At 36.3% G+C, this 21,308-nt stretch overlaps 1 protein-coding gene across 4 annotated transcripts in view; it reads left to right on the plus strand.

Moving 5' to 3' along the window:
• Window positions 1–21,308, plus strand: part of CARMIL1 (capping protein regulator and myosin 1 linker 1) — a 193,970-nt gene that overhangs the window by 104,021 nt on the left and 68,641 nt on the right. For 2 of the 4 annotated variants that reach the window (XM_042461443.1, XM_042461446.1), the window contains exons 13-21: window positions 1,240–1,343; window positions 3,075–3,152; window positions 3,249–3,325; window positions 7,463–7,567; window positions 8,603–8,672; window positions 9,464–9,475; window positions 14,536–14,617; window positions 16,580–16,679; window positions 16,776–16,830. In XM_042461443.1, the coding sequence (XP_042317377.1) occupies window positions 1,240–1,343; window positions 3,075–3,152; window positions 3,249–3,325; window positions 7,463–7,567; window positions 8,603–8,672; window positions 9,464–9,475; window positions 14,536–14,617; window positions 16,580–16,679; window positions 16,776–16,830 (683 nt within the window). The remainder of the gene's footprint in view (window positions 1–1,239; window positions 1,344–3,074; window positions 3,153–3,248; window positions 3,326–7,462; window positions 7,568–8,602; window positions 8,673–9,463; window positions 9,476–14,535; window positions 14,618–16,579; window positions 16,680–16,775; window positions 16,831–21,308) is intronic. The other 2 variants (XM_042461444.1, XM_042461447.1) reach the window with 1 other exon arrangement.

The following is a 21,308-nucleotide window of genomic DNA, read 5'->3' on the forward strand; positions in this document are numbered from 1 at the left end:
AGCAAACATACCTCCCCTCAACAATGCTGCACGGTGCAAGGGGGGAATCTGGAGTCATCATTTCCCCCCTCCTTACTTTTCATTATGATCAGCTAATAACTTGATTAGATGTCTTTACTGTAGAAATTGTGCTTGTGGTGGCTAGCTGTAGAGTGCAAATAAAATCAACAGTTACAACTAAAATGTTTAAAATCATCAAGTAAAATGCATCAGATTAAAAACACATCATAAACAAAAGCACAAATAAAAATTATATCATTAAAAAAGTACATACCTGTAATGTCCTTTAGGGATAACCATAAACGGCTCCTGTAGCGGTTTTCAGTTTTTTCAGTAAATTATAACATTGTATTTTTCTTTATAGTGATCCTGCACCCTTTTTTATGGATTTCCCTTTTGTCTTTTACTTTAATTTTTTGATATCTTCTCTCCCCCCTCCCTCCCTTTTCTAACATGAAGCAGTTTTATGTCAGAATACCCCACTAAAGGTCACATGGAAAGGGGTTAGCAGTAAACATTTTATCAAATTTTGTTTTCCCATCATTTTTCTAGCTTTTGTCATTTAGCCTATGAGTCAGTTGGATGAAGAGTAGGACACTTCAGCTCTCTGTGCAGTACCTCTATGTTCCGTTCTTTGCTCGCTTCTTTGCTTCTGCTTTGTAAAGATTTTTTTTAATTGTTTTAATTTTCTGGCTGTTTTAATATGATAATTTGTTTAAATCTGTCATAATTGTGCTTTTAGCTCTAGCTAAATAATGTTGTAAGCTACCACTATTGCGAGAAAGATGCAAAATGTGGAGAGAGAGAGAGAGAGAGATAGTTAAAGTCATTAAATGGTTGATCCTTTTCTAAAGGACCATAGTTTGCAGTGTTGAAGTGGTCTTCTGATAATCTGTATGGCAATTACTTTTATGATTTTATAGATGAATTATTTATCCGAGGCCAAATTCCAGCAGATATTTCTGCTTGCATTATATGGTTTTATTTTCTTTGTGTAATGCATGGTTTTACCTTTAAGTACTGAATTAGAGGAGTTTGTAGAAAGCATAGCCTCTTATTACAGAGCTTTTTATCCTCAGTATTCAATGCTTTTGTCTTCAGTATTCATGTTGTTTTGCTGAAATGCAGAACAGGATATTATTAAATTTTTCATAGAAATTCTGTAGTTCTAGACACCACAATATAGAGCATATTTTATACCATGTACAACAAATTAAAACATTGACCATTTTGTTGCAGGGGTGAACAGCCTTTCACAATCACTGAGTGCCAACCAGCTGTTAGCTACAACACTCACCCACCTTGATCTCTCAGGGAATATTCTTCGGGGTGATGATCTTTCAGTAGGTGCTCTTTTTCCCCCCTCAGCTTTTGACCTAATGTGATGATCAACTAAGTGATGACTGAAGTAAAAGAAAAAAATGAGGACAAAGTTCCTATCAGGAATAGCAAAACTCTACTTCTTGTTCGTACAAATTTAGGATTCCCAGGCCACTTAATTTTAGAAAACCTGTCAGTAGAATTTGTTCTTTGAAGTGCTTGTTGCTTCCAGTCAGTGATGCTTCTAATCGATATTACCTTTTCAGTAGGAACAAAAGAGGTAATCTCCTGAGTGTATTTGCCATCTTCCATTTCTCTTACTTTTCTATAGTCTGTGAAAAAAGCAGGATAGCCAGCATTCTAACCTACTTCATGGAGTGTGAAGAATAAAATAAAATAAGAATGTGTGTTTCTGGTAGTTCATACAAACCTATAATTCCCAAACCACTTAATTTTAGACAACCTGTGAGTGGAATTCGTTCTGTAAATTCCTTTTTGGGCCTAATCAATACCGTCTTTTCAGTAGGAGCAAAAGGAGTAATCCACTGAGTATGTTTGCCATCTTCCACACTTTTCTATAGTCAGTGAAGATAGCCAGCATTCATACCTGTGTTCCAAAATCTTGAGAATAAAATTAAGTAAGAATGTATTGTAACTAGACTTGAGCCTCCTTGAAGTTCCTGTCTCAGGAAAATAAAAGAGTCTCCTGTAATGGACGGGCATGCCCTATAGAATCAAAAGTAAATGTAACTCTGATGCCTGTGTTTCCCAGTTCAGGCAAGAAAACGTGAGAAAGGGCTATGTCTTGCCTGTGTTTGTAAAGGAAGAACTGAGGCAAGGATAAAATTGCTAAAGCTATTTGGATCTTGTGCTTTTCTTTTAACATTTTTCATACTTAACTTTCCACACTGCTAAAAGCCAACAAGTGACTCTGCTTTTAATGGGCTTGAGCCCTTATCTTGCCTTGGTATGTAGTGTGCACATGTATACAGGTGTAGGTTTGCAAGTATATGGAACATAAAACATACATCATCAGTTTGGGTTATAGAATTGTTTTATGATTGAAATAAATCCAGTAGATATATTAATATTAATTGGGGAAATAGATATCAAATCATTTCATTGAATATGAATTGAATATTTACCTATTACTGTGGCACAAAGAAAGGGAGAGAGAAATATTTCCACCCCTTACAGAACATCTGTCAGATGGGCCCAGATAGCCTTGTGTTAGAACTTGTTTGTTAACTTGTTTGGATGTACATAGAGCTCTGATTTCCAGGCTGGTGTGATTATTTCTGAAATAGCCTGAGGAAATTATAATTCTGGGTGGAAGATGTGTTAATATGTATGCTGGATCCAGAAGAATTACTAGATTCAAATGCAAATTAATAGCTGTCATTTTGCAGGGGTTTGACTTAAATTGGCTAGAGAGATTTGTGCATTTTGACAGAAAAGTGGCTAGCATTCTAATTTATTTTTGGATTAGAAAGGCTTACAAATAGATACATAATGTATTGATTACTTAAAACTGAGGCATATTTGTCAAAGCCATCACTGGATCTTAAGGAGGCAAGTCCCCCCCCCCCACCTTGCCGGCACTTTAGAAAGTGAATTTGAATTTGAAAATCTGCTTGTTGTAATATTCATAATGGTGAAATCTTAATATCTTAGAAAAATAGTTATCTTATTATTCAAAGAATTTCAAATTATGTGTGAAATTAATATTTTCTTTCTCTCCCTCTCTCTTACAGTTTCTGTATAGTTTTTTGGCTCAGCCAAATGCCATTGCTCATCTGGATTTATCCAATACAGAGTGTCCATTAGACATGGTAGTTTTATTTATTTTTTTACTAAAGAGAACTTCAGCTTTTGTATTCCAAATTATATTCTGGAGACATTTAACTGTTTTCCTCCTTATCATTTAGATGTGTGGAGCACTTCTTCATGGCTGCCTTCAGCATCTTGCCACACTAAATGTATCCAGGACAGTTTTTTCTCACAGGTCAGCATTAAAAAATAATACTTTTATTGTGTCATTAATCTCCCCTTGTCCTAAAAGATCTCAAAGGGCTCTCTTTCAATTTTATTCTTATTTAATTATTTCCATGCGCTGGTTGCCTCTTTGTTTATATGTTGGTGCTCATCCTGTGTGTCTACATAATTGGGAATAAATTGGCCACTGTCCAGAATACCAGAGATGTTGGAAGAAGTTTAATTCATTGCCATGAGAATTGCCTACAACGTTTATGAATCTGTCTTAACCTTAAATCTACTTACCTTGTTTTATGCTCTGTTTCATAAATGTTGAAAATCAGCAAATGCTTAAGTGACTTTTCAGCACCCATTGTGAACACATTGGCCCTTATCACGCAAGGGACTTACCGCGTGGTAATCATAGCCCAGACGTTGCCCAAACGCTCCAGAAACGTGGAGGTGGGATCATCCGTCATGCTTCTGAAACGTCACTGAAGCACTCTCGTTCTTCCATCGACCAATTGTTCGCGGAGAAGCCATTTTTGTAATAACAGGATCTTCTGTTATTACAGAAATGGCTTCTCCGCAAATGATTGGTCGACGAAAGAACAGCAGAATGCCTCAATTACATTTTAGAAGCACGACAGATGATCCCTCCTCCTTGTTTCTGGAGTGTTTAGGCAATGTTTGGGCTACAATTACTGCGCAGTAAGTTCCTCATGTGATAGAGTTCATTCAGTTCTGCTGTTCTTCTAGCTTCCTCTTGTATCTTCAACCTTGCTGTCTGTTTCTTTGTTTGCCCATACTGCCATTTAGTTCTACTGCCTGTGTTTGAATTGCAATGTTGCAAGTCCTTGTATACTAAGGAGTGTAGGTTGCATGCATAGCCAACATGATGGTGTGTGCAGATGAAGATGAGGAAGATTCTGATAGTGAAGAAAAAAGAAAAGAATGCCAACCAGAAAAGTAACTGAGCAAACAGGATGCAACTTAAATAATTTATAGGTGTATTTTTAATAACTGGTTTGAATTGTTTTGAACATGCTGCTTTCAAAGCAGATATCTAAAGTAGAAAATATTTGATGTATCCCTGGTTTTAATAGTTATCCCATTTGGATTACTGTAGCACACTCTGTAACTTCAGTGGGCCCAAAATGCTGTGGTCAGACTGCTAATTAGAGCTAGTTACACATAACTCCCTTGTTAAAACAGCTTCAGTTTAAACTGTTGGTTATTATCTATAAAGCCCTTTATGGCTTAGGTGCAGGCTATCTGAAAAATCCTCCTATATGAGCCTACCTGAATCTTTCAATTGCCACAGGCCTGTTTGGTGAGGCACACAAGGACCTTTTCTGTGGCTGTTCCTGAGTTTTGGAATTCTCTTCAGAGAAGGCTACCATAGGTCCATTTCTGCTCTCCTTCTGGAAAAGACCTTATTTAAGCAGGCAGTTGCCAATTAGCTGATTGTGAAGAGGAATCTTTTAATAGGATGCATGATCTGTACTTTTATTCTTATTGTTATTTTAAATGCTTTTATAAAGTTTTGAATTATAGTCCTTTAATATGATAGGTATGTGCAACAGTTGTTCAAGCTATTGCTGTGTACGGAATATCATTGTTGAAATGACGTGTGTACACAGTAACATAATTAGTTTTTAGCTTTTTTACCACCAGCTCGTTAGCCATAATTCGCTTTTATATATGTTGTAAATAGATTACAAATTATTTTGGGTCTTATGTCAGGAGAAAGGGGGGATATTAAATAACAACAACAAGTTTTATTGATTAGTCAACTGACCATATCAACGATAACATACAATATATCAAGATACATACAAAGATAAAACTGAGTCACTCCTTGAACTCATAAAAATTAACTAGGAAGGATATTAAATAAACAGCTATACAATACAGTATAAGGTTTGATTTCTGTGTTTCATTTATGTAATTTTTGATGTAGGCATACAAATCAAACTAGAAGCTTGGAATATTTTGGGCAAAAATAAACATTGAACACCAAACTACAGATCCCAGAATTCTATAGGATGGTGCCAAGGAAGTTATAGTAGTATCAAACTGCTGTAATTGTGCAGTTGTAGAGGTTGTATATGAAATATACTGGAAGAAAGAAAAGTAGGAAAGTTTTATCTTCTTCATAGTGATGTGGGAATATCAATCCTCATATAGTGTTAAGATTTAGTTGCCATAGAAAAGCCTCAGAACCTATAGACATGAATGTTGACTTTACAATGCATCATTTTTAATCTTTCCAAGAATTTGAATTTCCTGCATTGGTACAAAAACATCTCTTTCAGTCTGGCTATGTGCTAATAAGTGGTAGAAAGTCTTGCTAGGTGGCATGACTATGATGTTTATCACACTATACTCTTATAGTGCTACTATTCCACTTTGACTGCTCTAGCTGCCTCCTGTTGCATTCTGGTATTGGCTTCTCTGCCTGAGAATTCTAAATACCCCTCCTTAAAACTGCAAATCCCAGAATGCAACAGGAGGCAGCTAGAGCAGTCAGAGTGGAATAGTAGCACTATAAGAGTATAGTGTGATAAACACCACTGTGATGAAATATATGTGGGGACAGATGTATGGAATGTGCAACAGTTTTTCAAGAGGTCATAGAATCATAGAGTTGGAAGACACCACAAGGGTCATCCAGTCTAACCCCTGCCATGCAGGAACTCACAATCAAAGCATCCCTGCTCAGCATTCAGCTGCACGCATTATTACACTCGCTCGCCGTTATGATCATGTCTCCCCTCTGTTGTCTTCCCTTCACTGGCTCCCTCTTCCTTTCCACATCAGGTACAAACTTTTGCTACTCACTTTTAAAGCCCTGCATGGGCTGGCCCCTCTTTATTTAACTGATCTTCTCTCTCCCTACATCCCTACTTGCACTCTCTGCTCTGGTAGCCAAAGTCTCCTCTCTCAACCCAGGATTTTCTCTGCCCCGTCCTGGATCCGTCCCTTCTCTCTTGCTGCCCCTCATTCCTGGAACCTTCTTCCTCTGCATGCATGGCTCAACCAGCTTTAAGGCTGAGCTGAAAACCATATTGTTTAGGGAAGCGTTCTCAGGGAATTTGTGATTATCATCTGGCTGTCTGATAATGTTTGATGTGATGTGATTTGCTTTTATATTTGATGTTTTTAATTTGTCTTTTCTTTTCTACATGGTAATTTTATCTATTCCTTTATTTAATTGTTATTATCTTAGAGTGTACGCCTTGGACAGGCTTTTATATACTCCTTAATTTTACCGACTTTGTACAGCGCTGTGTATAATTACAGCGCTCTAGAAATAAAGTTTAATAATAATAATAATCCCTGACAATTGGCCATCCAGCCTCTGTTTAAAGACCTCCAAAGAAGGAGCTTCCACCACTATCGGAGGAAGTGTATTCCACTGTCGAATTGCTCTTACTGTCAGGAAGTTCCTCCTAATGTTGAATTGGAATCTCTTTTCCTGTAGTTTGCATCCATTGTTCCGTAATCTAGGGAATGTCATCTGTGAAATAACTCTTGTGTATACCTATCAGTTGTCCCTTATTTTTATTTTATTTTATTTTATTTGACTTTACTTTACTTTATTTTATTCTTAGTGATCCTTTAAAATAATAGAGAATTTATAGAATAAACACAATACAAAACCTTGACTTTTACAGTTTTGCAAAGTAAACAATTACTGTACAATGCAGTTTTAAAACACATGTGTAAGTTAATATTGTATGAGCAAGAACATTATAGTATTGTGCAGAATACTGATTTGCCTTTAAAAAATGTATTTCGTGAAGAACTGAAGTGACAAATGAAAACTGCTTCCTTTTGGTGACAGTTTTAGTGTTTCCTTCTTAATCTTTGTTGTTAAACCCTGTACACTGCCAACTGGGTTGAGAATACGCGTTGTTTTCATACGATGTTACTCCTTGAGCCCAGATGTTTTGAGTGTGGTGTATGAATGCTGTAATATTAATGTGATCAGTTTGAGTAGTTCTGTCTCTTTAGACTGTAAAAACAAAGTAACTTAAGCCCATTTACTGTAGACCTTATGTGGGAATTAATAAACAGTAGCTACTAGATTCTAGCAGCATATATTATTTATGATCTTTAAGGAATTTGGGATGTTCACTAGTTCTCTGTATTTTTCCCCCAGAAAAGGCAAAGAGGTTCCTCCATCATTCAAACAGTTTTTCAGCAGTTCTCTTGCTCTGACACAGATAAACCTTTCAGGAACTAAACTCCCTCCTGAGCCTCTAAAGTAAGTCACTATGAATTTGGGGATAAGACAATTCTTGTCATTGTATGGTGACACTGTTCTGTGCAACACTATAGGTAGGTAGGAAGGTTATAGGAGTGCACCCCCGTGAATGTAAGATTCAGACATACATAACTATATAGCAAAAATGGGAATTCCAGTGTTCATTTGAACAAACTTATCTTTGACCTAGGATATGGAGCCCTAATGTCAGGATATGTAGTAGAAGAAAGCAGGAATAATATCTAAGCAATGTTATATCTAGATCTCAATCAGTCAAATTGGTAAAGAGCTTAAAGTGTTCTGATGGATGAAGAGAAATAATTAACAAGTGTTTTGGTATTATGTAATGTTGTGTTGTCTGGGTTAGAGAAAAGGCTGTATGCTAGCCTAAGTACCCCAAAGGCACCAGATCCTGTCCGATCTTTGAAGCTAAGCAGGGTCTGGCCTGGCTAGTGCTTGGACAGGAGCCTGCCAATGAATAACAAGTGCTGTAGGCTATATTTCAGAGGAAGGAACTGGCAAAACAACCTCTGAATATTCCTTGCCTATGAAAACTATAAAATTCAGGAATTGAAGGCACATACACACAAAGCTGTTGTAACATATTGTCTCATCATATCATTTCAGGACATTTCAGATACATATATTCTCTCCTTTACTTCCTAGTTTGAACTACTTTTTCCATGAATTGGCAAGCAGTGGCCATTTACTTGTGTACATTTGTAAGCTGTTGTTGTTTTTATTGTGTACCTTCAAGTAGCTTCTGATCTATAGAATCGTAGAGTTGGCGACAGTGGAGGAGAGAAGATGTGAAAAGCAGGGAGAAGATGAAGTGTGAAACCCTGTGGGGACTTTCCTAAAATCTGGAATTAAGGGCACATTGCTTTTTGTTTTCTAAATATGGTATAGGACATTTTAAGAATTAATACTGCAGGTGCTTTTTAAGAATAGCAGTATGACGGGAATGACTTTTCCAGCTTGCTGATTGGCATTCTTCATTCGGGTGTTCTATAACAGTATTAATTTATTTTTCAGAGCACTCCTATTGGGTCTTGCTTGTAACCAAAATTTGAAAGAGGTGTTTCTAGATCTGAGTAGCTGTGAGGTAAGAAATAGTCCCAAATGATGTCTATAATGTCATGGTTATATTGTTGTTCCACTTAAACACAAGATGTTCATGTAACTTGTAATGTAACATTGTACTGAATAAGTAATAAATGATTTTTTTAAAAAACCCGTTGCATATGTAGAGAACATGAAATGCACTGTTTGTTATGGTGATTTTTTTCCTTAACAGCAGCAGTGCATGGTAATCTATTATGAAACAGGGGAGATCTAGATAAGGTTTTAAATTTAACCTACAGATCTACAGTAAGAGAAAAATGGTCTAGAAAATGGCAGTTAACATGTAGAAGGCCTTGGGCAAAACTAAGAAAATTATTTGTGTCCATTGTATTTCATTTTGAGTTTTCTGTTCATATGTGTAGACACTTTCAGTGTTGTTGTTTGTGAGAGTTTCATTGTTATGAACAATACAGCTGCTTTGTGTGACTCAGAATAAACATGTCATTGCCAATCCTAAACTCTTTAAGCTAACAACTGAAATACTTCTGCTGCTTTATTTAAAACCCTTGAACCCAAGAAGATGCTCCCAGTATTTTTCTTCTGTCTTCAGACTGTTTTCTCTAAGCCCAGTCGTAGTTTTTTTTCCCATGAAACTTGAAAAAACTATGGTTTATTTTCATCATCCCCTCCGTTTTGTTAACAGATATCCCTTGCCAGTACTAACTCCAAACCAAAGCTTAATTGCTTTATACTGCTATTTTAATGTAATCGCTTTATATTTTAGTTGCTCAGCAGTGATGTTTTTTCTCTTCTCCCTCCTGCTTCCATTAGCTTGGTCACTGTGTAAGTACACATCAAGCCTTACTTACATTATCTTAACTATTAACCAGATATGAGTCCACTTTCCTGCCTATCCACTGCATTTATTCCTTCTGCTACCTCTCTTTTCATTGCTGAAGATCTATTTATTGTTGCTTAGCTACAGAATGGACTTAGTATATAATAGAATGGGTCCTGTTTTAAAAGAATAGCAATCACTCCTAGTTAGATGTTACTTTGGAACTATCCTCATATGAGGTTCATCAGTTTAGTATAACAGTAATGCCTGATTCTGAAAAATAGAAAAATGCATTCTTTTAACCCAATATTGTCAGCTCTGATAGGCAACAGTGCCTGTCTAAGATTTCAGGCAGGATCAGATGTGTTCAGAGTGGTGTTGGGCTCTATTAAATTAAAAAAGCAGAAACATAGGAAGCAGCCTGATCGAAACCATGGATCCATCTAACCTAGTATTACTAGTTCTGACTGTCAGGAATTATTCTTCAGAATTGCAAACAAGATGCTCTCCTAGTTGTACTTTGAGATTGCTATTCCCTTGGTGGCCTCTCACCTGAGTAGTAAACAGGCCTAAACCTGTTCGACTTCCAGAATAAGGCCAGATCAGGTGTGTTCAGGTTGGCAAGGTGATCATACCAGTTACTACATCAGTGTTCTTTGCTGAAAATCTGAAATGAGGATGTGCCTTGAAATATTTCATCCATGTCTCTATGAATCTTGATTGGGCTTAGAGTTTTCCAATGCATGTGTATCAATCAGGCGTGTTTGCTGCAGGAAAAATGGCTATCATCGGAAACAATTTGAAGGCACACAGCGACAACAAATCTGCAACACCCTTGTCTGTTGAATCTTGAGCTTGTGCTTATCATTCATACTGCTCTTCCCAGCTAAATCATAACCCAGATGAATACTTGATTCAGTTTATTTGTATCTGAGATCATCCCAGACTTGTACTCCCTCACTCTGTTTCTGTCCAGGAAACAGATCTCTACAGAGATTATCACACAGAGGCTTACCATTCATAAAATGTGGCTAAATTGTTTGAAAACCACAATGGTGTGATTGCCAGGCATGTTCGTTTCTCATGATTAAATGATTATGGAGGCTTCACCCTCTTCTCCCCTCATCAAAGCATTCGTGCAGCAGCCATTTCTTCAATAATTGGAACTTCCGTTATTGGAGAAAATGACTTCTGTACCAATGCTTTGATGAGGGGAGAGGAGCAGGATGCCTCCATGACAATTTAATCATGGGACACAGCACAACTGGCCATCACACTGTCACAGTAGCTATGTTTTAACGATGGTAAGTCTCCATTTGATAATCTCCTATATGTCTATTTTATTCAGTTTATATTCTGACATTCCACTGACATGAGACCCGAAGTGGCTCCCAATATAGATTAAGACAATATACAGCTAAAAACCTAATAATGACAAAAATTAAACAGTCATTAAATAAGCAACCCAGTTTAAAAAACAATAATTTAAGATATTTAAGACACTTTAAAAACATAGTAAGGAGAATAAAAGTGCAGCAGAATCCAGTAAAGGATTGTTCTGCCACAACCAGTTAACTGCCAAAGACCTGTCCAAATAAAAAGGTATTTGCATGCTGGTGGAAAGAGAGCAGAGGAGGTACAACCAAGTCTTCTATGGAAGAGAATTCCACATCCAGAGAGAAGCCACTAAGAAGTGTCTCTTCTCCAAATATGTTTATGACAGTGGTGGGATTGATGGAGGAACCGTCCAATTAAAAAGATTGTATGTGCAGCACTGTGTAAATTTACAGCGCTTTATAAATAAAGGTTAATAATAATAATAATAATAATAATAATAATAATAATAATAATAATAACATTCAACAGGCTCATATTGATATTTATGATAGTCTGGACACAAGCTATATAGAACTTTGTAAGTCATAAGCAACACTTTGTTTTGTGCCCAGAAAACAACCAGTAACCAGTTGAGTTGTTACAACAATTGGATTACATGTTCTCTTTAATCAACTGTTTGGACTCACTGAAGTTTCTGAAAATTTCTAAAGGCATTAACAGATTATGTACTGGTATGATATCTTTGATCATCATGAGTTGAATTTCTCAGAAGGGCTTTCCACTCCATTTGTAAGGCCAATCAAGATAATGCTTGGTAGTAGCTTGTGCTTGATTTGAAGAGGCTCACTTGTGGCAGTGGGGACTTAATGCAAGGAAAGTGCCTTAACCCAAGCACAGTTATTAAAGAATATTAACGAAAGATTACTTAAATCATGATGAGGGGTCTCTGTAATATTTGCTGCTGCATTCGTAATTGACATCTTTACAAATCTGATGAAAACTCAACAACCACTCTAACTTTGTACTGCTACTGCACACTGCAATTTCAAAAAGCCGTTGTAGATCATAAGAGGGCAATTGAATCACTGAAAGCTTGCACTTCAGTAATTTGAAGTGACCACCTCTTGAAAATCTAGGTACAAGCATACAAGCAAAAAAGGATATCTGTGTGATGACATTTTGATGGATATGGGTGTTACTTTTTCACATATAACCACTAAGTCATACTTCCATTGTTAGGTTTTAGCGTATTCATTAAATTTGTATTTCCCTGTATATTAAAGCTAAATTTTGTATTTCACGTGGAATTAACTGTAATGATCTCTGCACATTTTAACTGTAAATAGCAAATTACTTGAGGCCATTATTTTTCTTGAGTTTTTTTGCTAAAATACACAAAAATGGGTTGATAAATTTTGCAGCATTTGTGCAAATTCTGCAATTGATACCATGCTTTCTATTGTTCGCTTTCGTGTTCAAATATGAATTATATTCTGGATATTTCTAACTGTATGCTCCTGAAGTTAGACATTTCCTGCTGTGGGAAAGCTTCAGGGAAAAGGGCTTCAACATAAAATTCTTACTTGTACCCTAGCTTTTTTGTGTTTAGTGAGATTCTTGACATGGAAAATAATTCAGCTATGGAAGCATTTCTATGTTATGCTATAGTCCATGTCAAAAAGAGTTACAGTATATTATTTTTCATATATATCTTGGCTGTGGTAGTGCTGCTTTTAATGAAAATAAAAGCAGCTTCATTTGTAGTTTAGTCTAGTTTAAACCAATGTCATTAATGCAGTAAAACACAAATAGATATGCATGTTCTTTTCTCCCCAAGTACTCACTCATATGCACAAAATTCAATTAGTTTGTCTTAATTTGTCATGATAGAAACTGAAAGGATTATGCCTTTGTAGTCCACATCTTTTGTTTCACTGCAAGACCAGAGTTCCACTTCAGAAGCCCACCTTGTTTATTCCTTTTCCTTGTTTTACTCACCTGAGGTTTGAGTAGAAAACTAAGTAAGCCAATATTTAAGCAGTTCATAATTTAAATGTGAGAGATTGAAATAACCTGAAGAACATTTGTTATTGCTCTGTGGTTATCAGCTGGTGTGGCCTGCCCTTCCTTCTTCTACCCCCCCTCCCCATAATCAGTGGATCCAGAAATTCTTGTTTACATCCAAAGTACTTGAAAGAGATGTCATCTCAGTTCTAAACTCAGACAACTCAGAGAGTCTGAAGTAAAATACATAGCTACTGGCTGCTCACAATTTGGGGTCAGGATTGCAGACTTTTGATTCCTGAAGCATATATGCCAGTCTGTTTTCCTCATGTACTGAAGATGGCATTCTGTACATCTGCATTCAAACACATGGCAGCACCAGTAGGTGATGTTTTATTCAATATAGTAGGTTCTGCCAGTCATTGGGCTCCTAAATGTGGTGGTTTTCTTAGGATACCTAAAAGTATTGTTTTAGATATGTTGTTAGCTGCCTTGAATCCCATTATTGGTAGGAAGATGGGATATAATAATAATAATAATAATAATAATAATAATAATAAATGTTTATGCAACACATCCATTCACAAGAGTGTGATCCTGGATTTTGGACTTGCATTCTAAGGAAAGCTTTCACTAGCAGTCTCTGTATATCAGATGACTGTCAGAAAACTGCAGTAGGAGCCTTTCTGATGACTTTAGCAAGATGATCAGAATTTGCAAATAATACATAGCTTTCTCTAATTGCCTTATGGTAGTTGAAAGATGCTGAATGGAAATCTTATCACAAATGGAACATGTTATTGGTCGCTGCTTGGCTCATGTATGTTGTCGAGAAGATTTTATCTTAGAATGATGGCTGCACTCTTGATATTTTCAGCAGTGAAATGATGAAGGCATCCCATCTGAAGAATCTGTAGTTCATTGGTGCTTCTATAGTAGTAGTAATCATTGTTATTACAGATGTGTGTGATTCTTAGAGCCGAGCTGTAGATAATATTTCATTTAAGATGGTGGGGTGGCAGGATCTTCCCCAGAGACTGACAGACTGATATGCTGGTGAGGGTTTATGGCAGTTGCTGTTCAAAACAAAACCAAAAAAGCATATGGAAGGTCACAATTGCCTTTGAACTCTTCTTGAAGCTATGGGGGTTTGGACCTGAATACTGTCTAGATCAGGAAAAGAATGAAGTCAGCATGGATACGGTTTTGAACTTGCTTCTACGGTTAATTTAATAATAAGTTGTTTTAATAATATTTTAATATTTATTATATAATAATATATAATCTAACAATGGCCTGTTACAGACTGCCAAAATAAAGCTGCTTCGGGTCTCTTTGGAGGTATGCTGTTTAAATGATGCATGCATCCTAATAATCTGGAAGCTGCACCAAAGCTGCACTCCAGTGCTAAGGAATGGAGTGTGGCTTTGGCGCGACCTCCGGACTCGTAGGACCCATGCATCATTTAAACAGCATACCTCCAAAGAGACCCGAAACAGCTTTATTTTGGCAGTCTGTAACAGGCCAAAATTTTATGTTGTGTACTTTGAAAGAGTATTTTTTGGCATTTTATAGACTAGGAAATAATCAGTATTTGAATGGGTATGTTCCAGAATTATACATGCTGTCATTTGTATTATTTGAAAAATGTTCACTATTAATTTCAGCATTCTCCACACTCTGTAGCTCAGAAGGTGTCTAAGTGCTTCCTTTTTTCCTGTAGCTAAGATCAGGAGGTGCACAAGTTTTAGAAGGATGCATAGCAGAAATCCATAATATTGCCAGCCTTGACATTTCAGATAATGGTAAGAAAGTATATTGATTATGGTCCAATTATTTTCCTGTGTTTCAAAGAACTAATTAAGGAATGGGAATCATAGTGTGATGCATTGCAGTTTTATAAAAGAATAAATTACATACTGGTGGGACTTGCTTACAAGACAAGATAAATAAGAATAACCAATTTTTCTTAGCTTTTTGGCCTGTAATACTGAGAATTATCATTTGAGTGATAATCTCATTGAAATCTATCAAATACAGAGTAAATATAGGTATATTTTTATTATATAATATGATATTGTAAAAAAGTAAATAAATTATTAGGTATGCAATAAAAGCCACCTTGAATCCCATTTTGGGATAAAGTAGGGATATCAATTCAATAAAGAAATAAAATAAAGAAATTAAAAAGTAAGCTCTGGTGCCAAAATCCTGTTGAGGTACTATGGCAGCATAAATATCATTGCACAAACAGTTGTGCTTTCTCAGAGTTCTGCAGCTGTAGTCCGTAATGCAGCCAATTCAGTCTGTAAGCACACACACAATCCTCTCCCTCTTTTTCAATGATTGCGGAGCTAAGCAGATACTGTGTGATAGTTGTACTCAAGCTGTGGCAAAAGTTGTGTAATTCATTACTCAGTTGCAGTGTCCTACATTGGTATTACATTTATGCTATGCTAAAATGGTGTAACATTCTGGCCTAGATCTTCTGTGAAACCTCAAAAAGCCTAATGCTGCAATAAATTTCAATCAGTTAGCCTTTTACCATCTAGACACCAAATGAAACACTGGTTCTATCAGTGCAGATATTTGTCATATTCAAACTTCATTGACCACTATCTTTAAACCACTGATGAAATGCTTGGAGAATTATACCTTACAAATAGAAAAAAAATGTACTGCCATTCAAACCTATTAAAATTTGATAATATCCTGTGATCCAAGGAATGACAAAAAGTTCCAGTGCTTAAAAATACGTGTCTGTCTCCATTTCTACAGCTTCTTCTGACTATTAACTATTCATAGGCATGTAACAAAAATCCAGTGGTTGATCTCCTGGGGGGGGGGGGAGGTCTTGAAAAGGTTGCCCATTGAGAGTGGACAAACCCTGATGAGAATAATGCCTTTAATTGATTAATTAATTTAATATTCTGCCTTTCTCCTAACATGAAATCCTTCAAAAATTTGTTAGAATAAAAGGTTTAAAAACCATAAACAAACAATTTAAAGTTATCTGTATACTGTTTTTTTTCCTCTTTTTGAATTGCCACTCCCCAGATTTGCTTTTCCCTAAGATATGTGCAATTCAATCCAGGAAGAAAAAAATGTTTGTTGTTAGATCCCTCCATCCTTCATTGTTAGATCCCCTCATTCTATCCCAGGATATGCTGTTGCCATTTAATGAGAGATTGTAATTAAATTGGAATAAGCTAACAGTTACACATTGCCAGAAAAGAAGTAAATGTCTGTATAAATCTGTCTGTGTTAACTGATATGTACATACAGAAATTAAGAAATAATTTTTGTACTTTGGGTAGAAACATACTAAATACATCTATGGAGATCATCACACGGAGGTTTACTGTCCTTAAAATGTGGCTAGATCGTCCCTAAAGAGCGAGGGTGTGATCGCCGGTCATGCTTGTCTCTTGTGATGAAATCATCATGGAGGCGTCCTGTCATTAAAGTGTTTGTGGAGTCCCCATTTCTCCGCATAACCGAGATGTATATTGATGTAAAGTAGCATTTTCCACACGGTATGCTGTTGAACTGTAACTCCCATCAGCCCCGAGCTTTGCCATATTGGCTAAGGTTGTAGGGCGTTGCAATCAAAAACACTGAGAGTGTTAGATTCTGCAAAACAGAAACGAAGTCACTAATTTAACTCCATCATGTTTGATTTAAAGCCCTCATACAAAATAGAATTGTGTGACTATTATAATGTTGACTGTTTCTAAAATTTGTATACTTAATCTTATTCCTTGCAGGCCTAGAATCTGATCTTTCGACGCTTATAGTCTGGCTTAGTAAAAATAGATCAATAAGACATTTGGCACTAGGCAAAAATTTTAACAACATGAAATCCAAGTAAGATTTTAATTTATTCGTTTCTTAAAGGGTGGAAGAATCAAACAATGAATCACTGGTTTCATTTTTTTTCCTCCTGCTTCTTTCCTCCTTCAGAAATCTGGCTCCTGTACTTGATAATTTAGTGCAAATGATTCAAGATGAAGATTCGGTGAGTATTGTTGTTTTTATTATTGTAATATTATCTTAAACATCCTTGTCTCTCACTTATCATTTATTATGAAATTTGGACTCATATGCAAAAACATTGCTTAACTGTAAGAATCATGTTTAATTGTTTGTTCATATAACAAATGAACAGAGCATTATTTTAAAAGAAAAGATTATTTGAAGGTGCTAAGCTGAAGATGTATGAGCTGGCTCTAAACAGGCAAGACCTATTTAAACTTTATGTTGTACTCAATTATTTAAATTGCTTTATCAACAGTAACAAACATTCAGTACTTTTAGACCAAAGTATTACTAACTTGTGAAGTTGGACTGTCAATTTAACCACTCAATGAGAAGTTAACTTAGTAACCACAGAGTGCTGACAGTTGTAAAATCAAACAGAAAATGTGGTGTTAATAAGAAACCATGCTTGGAAGGAAGGTTGGAACTCTGTTGCAAATCTCATTCGCTAGTTCTGTGGTTAGAATGCTAGTTAATCATGGGAACAGTGGTATTTAAATCATGCATTTAAGATATACAATGGGCCTTTGGTATCTACTAAAGTTTTGTTCCAGCACTCCCTGTAGAAACAAAATCCATGGATGTTCCAATCCCATTAACTACAACGGATAGTAAAATAGTGTCCCTTATGTAAAGGGACAAAATCAAGGTTTCTTTATTTTTTAAAAAAATCAAATATTTTCAAGCCATGGATGCTTGAATCCATGGATAAAGAATCTGTGGATATGGAGGGCTAACTGTATTCTGCATTCATTATGTATTAGTTGAGACACTGTTCTTCAATCTCCATATTCTTTGGTTCTGAAATCAAATACGAAGTTTGATTATGAGAAAAATAAACTCCCTTTTTAAAATTTAAACATATTTGTAAAATAATAATAATAATAATAATAATAATAATAATAATAATAATAATATAATAATACAATTAATATTTAGTTCATAATTTGCAATCTATTAATAGTATTTGCATAGCTGCCAAACAAACAGTTGGCATTGTTATACAACAGTGACAGTCACATTTTGGAGAAAGGGCAAAGATTGATTTTCTTTGCTTTCATTTACCACTCCATGCTCTCCACACTCATAACTCAAGGCTATGCTGGTAACAGCACCTGGCTACCTTTATGAGATTGTGGGTTTTGTTCAGGTTTGAATGAGATCAGATGACCAACCCTGCATCCCTCCCCACTGGCTGAAACAACAAAAAATACAAACATCCCTCTGCTGTTTAAGAGTGTGGGAGCAGCCAGAAGACAAAAGCTAGACATTGTGGCAGTGCTTAGGGAAAACAAGGAGGTTTGCCTGGTTGTTTAACAAGAGTGGGTGGGAGGTGTGTTTGTTTTTGTCTTTGGTACAGATTATTTTGATATTTTATCATTGCTGTATGTTGTTTATAGCTAAATATAGAGATAATCTAGTGCAAGGTTATTTTAAGAACATGAGTTAAGTGACAATTGCAGAAAGGAGCATTTCAATGTGCTTTGCAAAGGAGATGCTGTGGAAGTATAGGCTTTTAATCTGTTGTTAATTTTAAAGGAATTGTAGTGCATATTATCGATAACAATACTATTTTTATTACCAACTGAGTTATTTAAATATTAACGGCTGAATCGAATTCAAATAGAAATACAGAAATCCTAATACTTAAATCCATATAAATTCAGCTGTTGGTGTTACCCAGAAAGGAAAGGGGGGCTTGAAAAGCCCTATCTGCAATGCCAATGTTTCTTTAAAATATTGGGGAATCAATTTGCTCAAAGACTTGCAAGAGGTTGGCTAACTTCTGCTGAGATCTTTGCACATATTTATACTAGGAACGCAATGAGATTGCAATTTCAAATTACTAAGAGGTTTTTATTTAGAGATATGCAAAAGATTTACATTCTCTCTCTCTCTCTCTCTCTCTCTCACACACACACACACACACACACACACACACAGAGAGAGAGAGAGAGACAGACAGACAGACAGACAGACAGACAGAGAGAATAGAATAGGAATGGAATAGAATACAACAGAACAGAACAGAACAACCAAGATTCACACAAGGCTGGCAAAAGAGAGCTTTGGAAAGTTGGGTAGGGGGCAATTAAGGGGTTAAATCAGGCATAATTACCAGTTCAGCCTAGAAATGTCTGTAGGAAAGACACTGCCAACTCAAACAAGGGAATGTCAATTAAAAGCAAACATGGAGAAAAATGTTGAAACCTCTGACAGCAATTTAGCAATAGCAATAGCTTCATTTATATACCGCTTTATACCACACTAAGCAGTTTCTAAGCAGTTTACAATTGTAAGCTAATTGCCACCAATAAGCTGGGTACTCATTTTAGCGACCTCGGAAGGATGCAAGGCTGAGTCTACCCTGAGCCCCTGGCTGGGATTGAACTCACCTTGAGGTTTGCGAGTGAGTGAGTGACTGCAATATTGGCATTTAACCACTGCTCCACCAGGGCTCAATCTGAGGATACAGTTGGAAAAAGTGGATGTGGGAATGGTTGGAGGCTAAATCAGTGGCCAAGGGAACACCTAAGTGTTAACTTAGGGAGGAGAAATGCTAGAGACTCGGCAGCAGCCAAGGAAATGCCAAATAGAAGTGAACAAAGAAAGTTTAAATTTGGGGAGATCTTTATGCCCACAAACCTTCTGTCAGGGCATATGTGTGCACCCCAAAAGGTATGGAAGAAGTCTTGATGTTATTCCTGGGAACAGACAAACTTTCTCGAAAACTTAAGGAGTTTTAACACCAAGATGTCAATGAATTGATAATATCTGAAACAAACCTTTAATGATCAGACAGGCAAGGGAAATTTAGGATAATTTCAAAAAGGGAAAATGGAGCCTGATCTCTGTTAGTCTTGGCAAATGCGTTCCTTTTGTTGTCTTCATTTCCTTCCCCATAGGAAATGCAAAATAAGCAGGTAGGAAGAACTGTCATGTTAGCATAACCCATGGTACATGTCCATTCGTTCCTTCTAGGCCAGGCATGCCCTAGATCAGGTGACCCTGACACTGATGCCTTGTAACTTCGTTTGGTCATTGTGAGCCCCCAAAAATATGTATGACGTTATCATGTCTTCCAGTCATGTTCTCTACTAGTTATAACAGTAATTATGATTTTATATATATCCAGCAGAAGGTTATGTAAGGACAGGTAATATTTGGGGCAGCTAGACTAAACTCATTGAATTTATGGAGCTTCTTAAGTCAACATTTATGCAAGTTCTATTGATTCAGTGAGTCTACTTTAGTTGGGACTCACAGCAGAATTTAGCCCTATGTATGTATGCACATGGAAGTATTAGGATCCCTTTGTATTTCCTTCCTGAAGTCCTTTGAACTTCCTGGCAACTATAATGTTCAGTTATTTTATTTTTTTCATTTCTGAAATTTCATTCAGCCATTGCTTAATTAATTCTAATACAGGAGCTTTTTTGTAATGTTTTCCTCTGTTTTATTGTTTTTAAATGTCCATTTATATCTCATTTCAAATTTGTCCTATTGATGTTGAAGATCAAAGCTGTTGTGACAGATCTAGCTTATAGTGGAGCCACATTACTGATCTGTAATTGTTTGACTGTCCAAACCCAAAGGGTGCTCAGCAATGGCTCCTCTTCATCCCAGAAAGAAGTGATCAGAGTTGTGCCAAAGGGTTCTGTCCCGGGCCCAGCACTATTCCACATCTTTATCAGTGACTTAGATGAAAGAATAGAGGGCATGCTTATCAAATTTACATATGACCAAATTAGGAGAAGTAGCTAATACCCCAGAGGACAGGATCAAAATTCAAATTAATAATAATAATAATAATAATAATTTATATTTCCAATTTCTCCCTGTGAATCGAGGCAGGATTACAACAATAGAAGCAACATTACAAGATAAAAAACTACAATTTCATATAAAATACACTCAATAAAACAGTAAAACCACTGTCAATACAATCCATAGACTAAATTATCAATACAGTCAATAAACTAAATCATTATTTAAAATATATATCTTTACAAATAAAAGTGGGGTATTTCTAACTCTCTTACAGCAGAGTGGGTGGATGACCTTAATAGATTAGAAAGCTGGGCCAAAACTAATAAAATGAATTTCAGCAGTAAAAAATGTAAGGTACTGCACTTAGGTAGAAAAATGAAATATATAGGATGGGGATATAGGATGGGGAACACCTGGCTTAACAAGACTACGTGTGAAAGCTATCTAGGAGTCCTAGCAGACCACAAGTTGAACATGATTCAACAATGTGATACAGCAACTAAAAAGGCCAATGCAATTCTAGGCTGCATCAATAGAAATATAGTGTCTAAAAGGGAAGTAATAGTGCCACTCTATTCTGCTTTGGTCAGGCTTCACCTGGAATACTGTTTCCAGTTCTGGACACAACGGTCAAAAAGGATGTTAACAAACTGGAGCGTGTCCAAAGGAGGGCGACTAAAATGGTGA

Source organism: Sceloporus undulatus, chromosome 4 (assembly GCF_019175285.1).
Source record: "Sceloporus undulatus isolate JIND9_A2432 ecotype Alabama chromosome 4, SceUnd_v1.1, whole genome shotgun sequence".
Taxonomy (NCBI): domain Eukaryota; kingdom Metazoa; phylum Chordata; class Lepidosauria; order Squamata; family Phrynosomatidae; genus Sceloporus; species Sceloporus undulatus.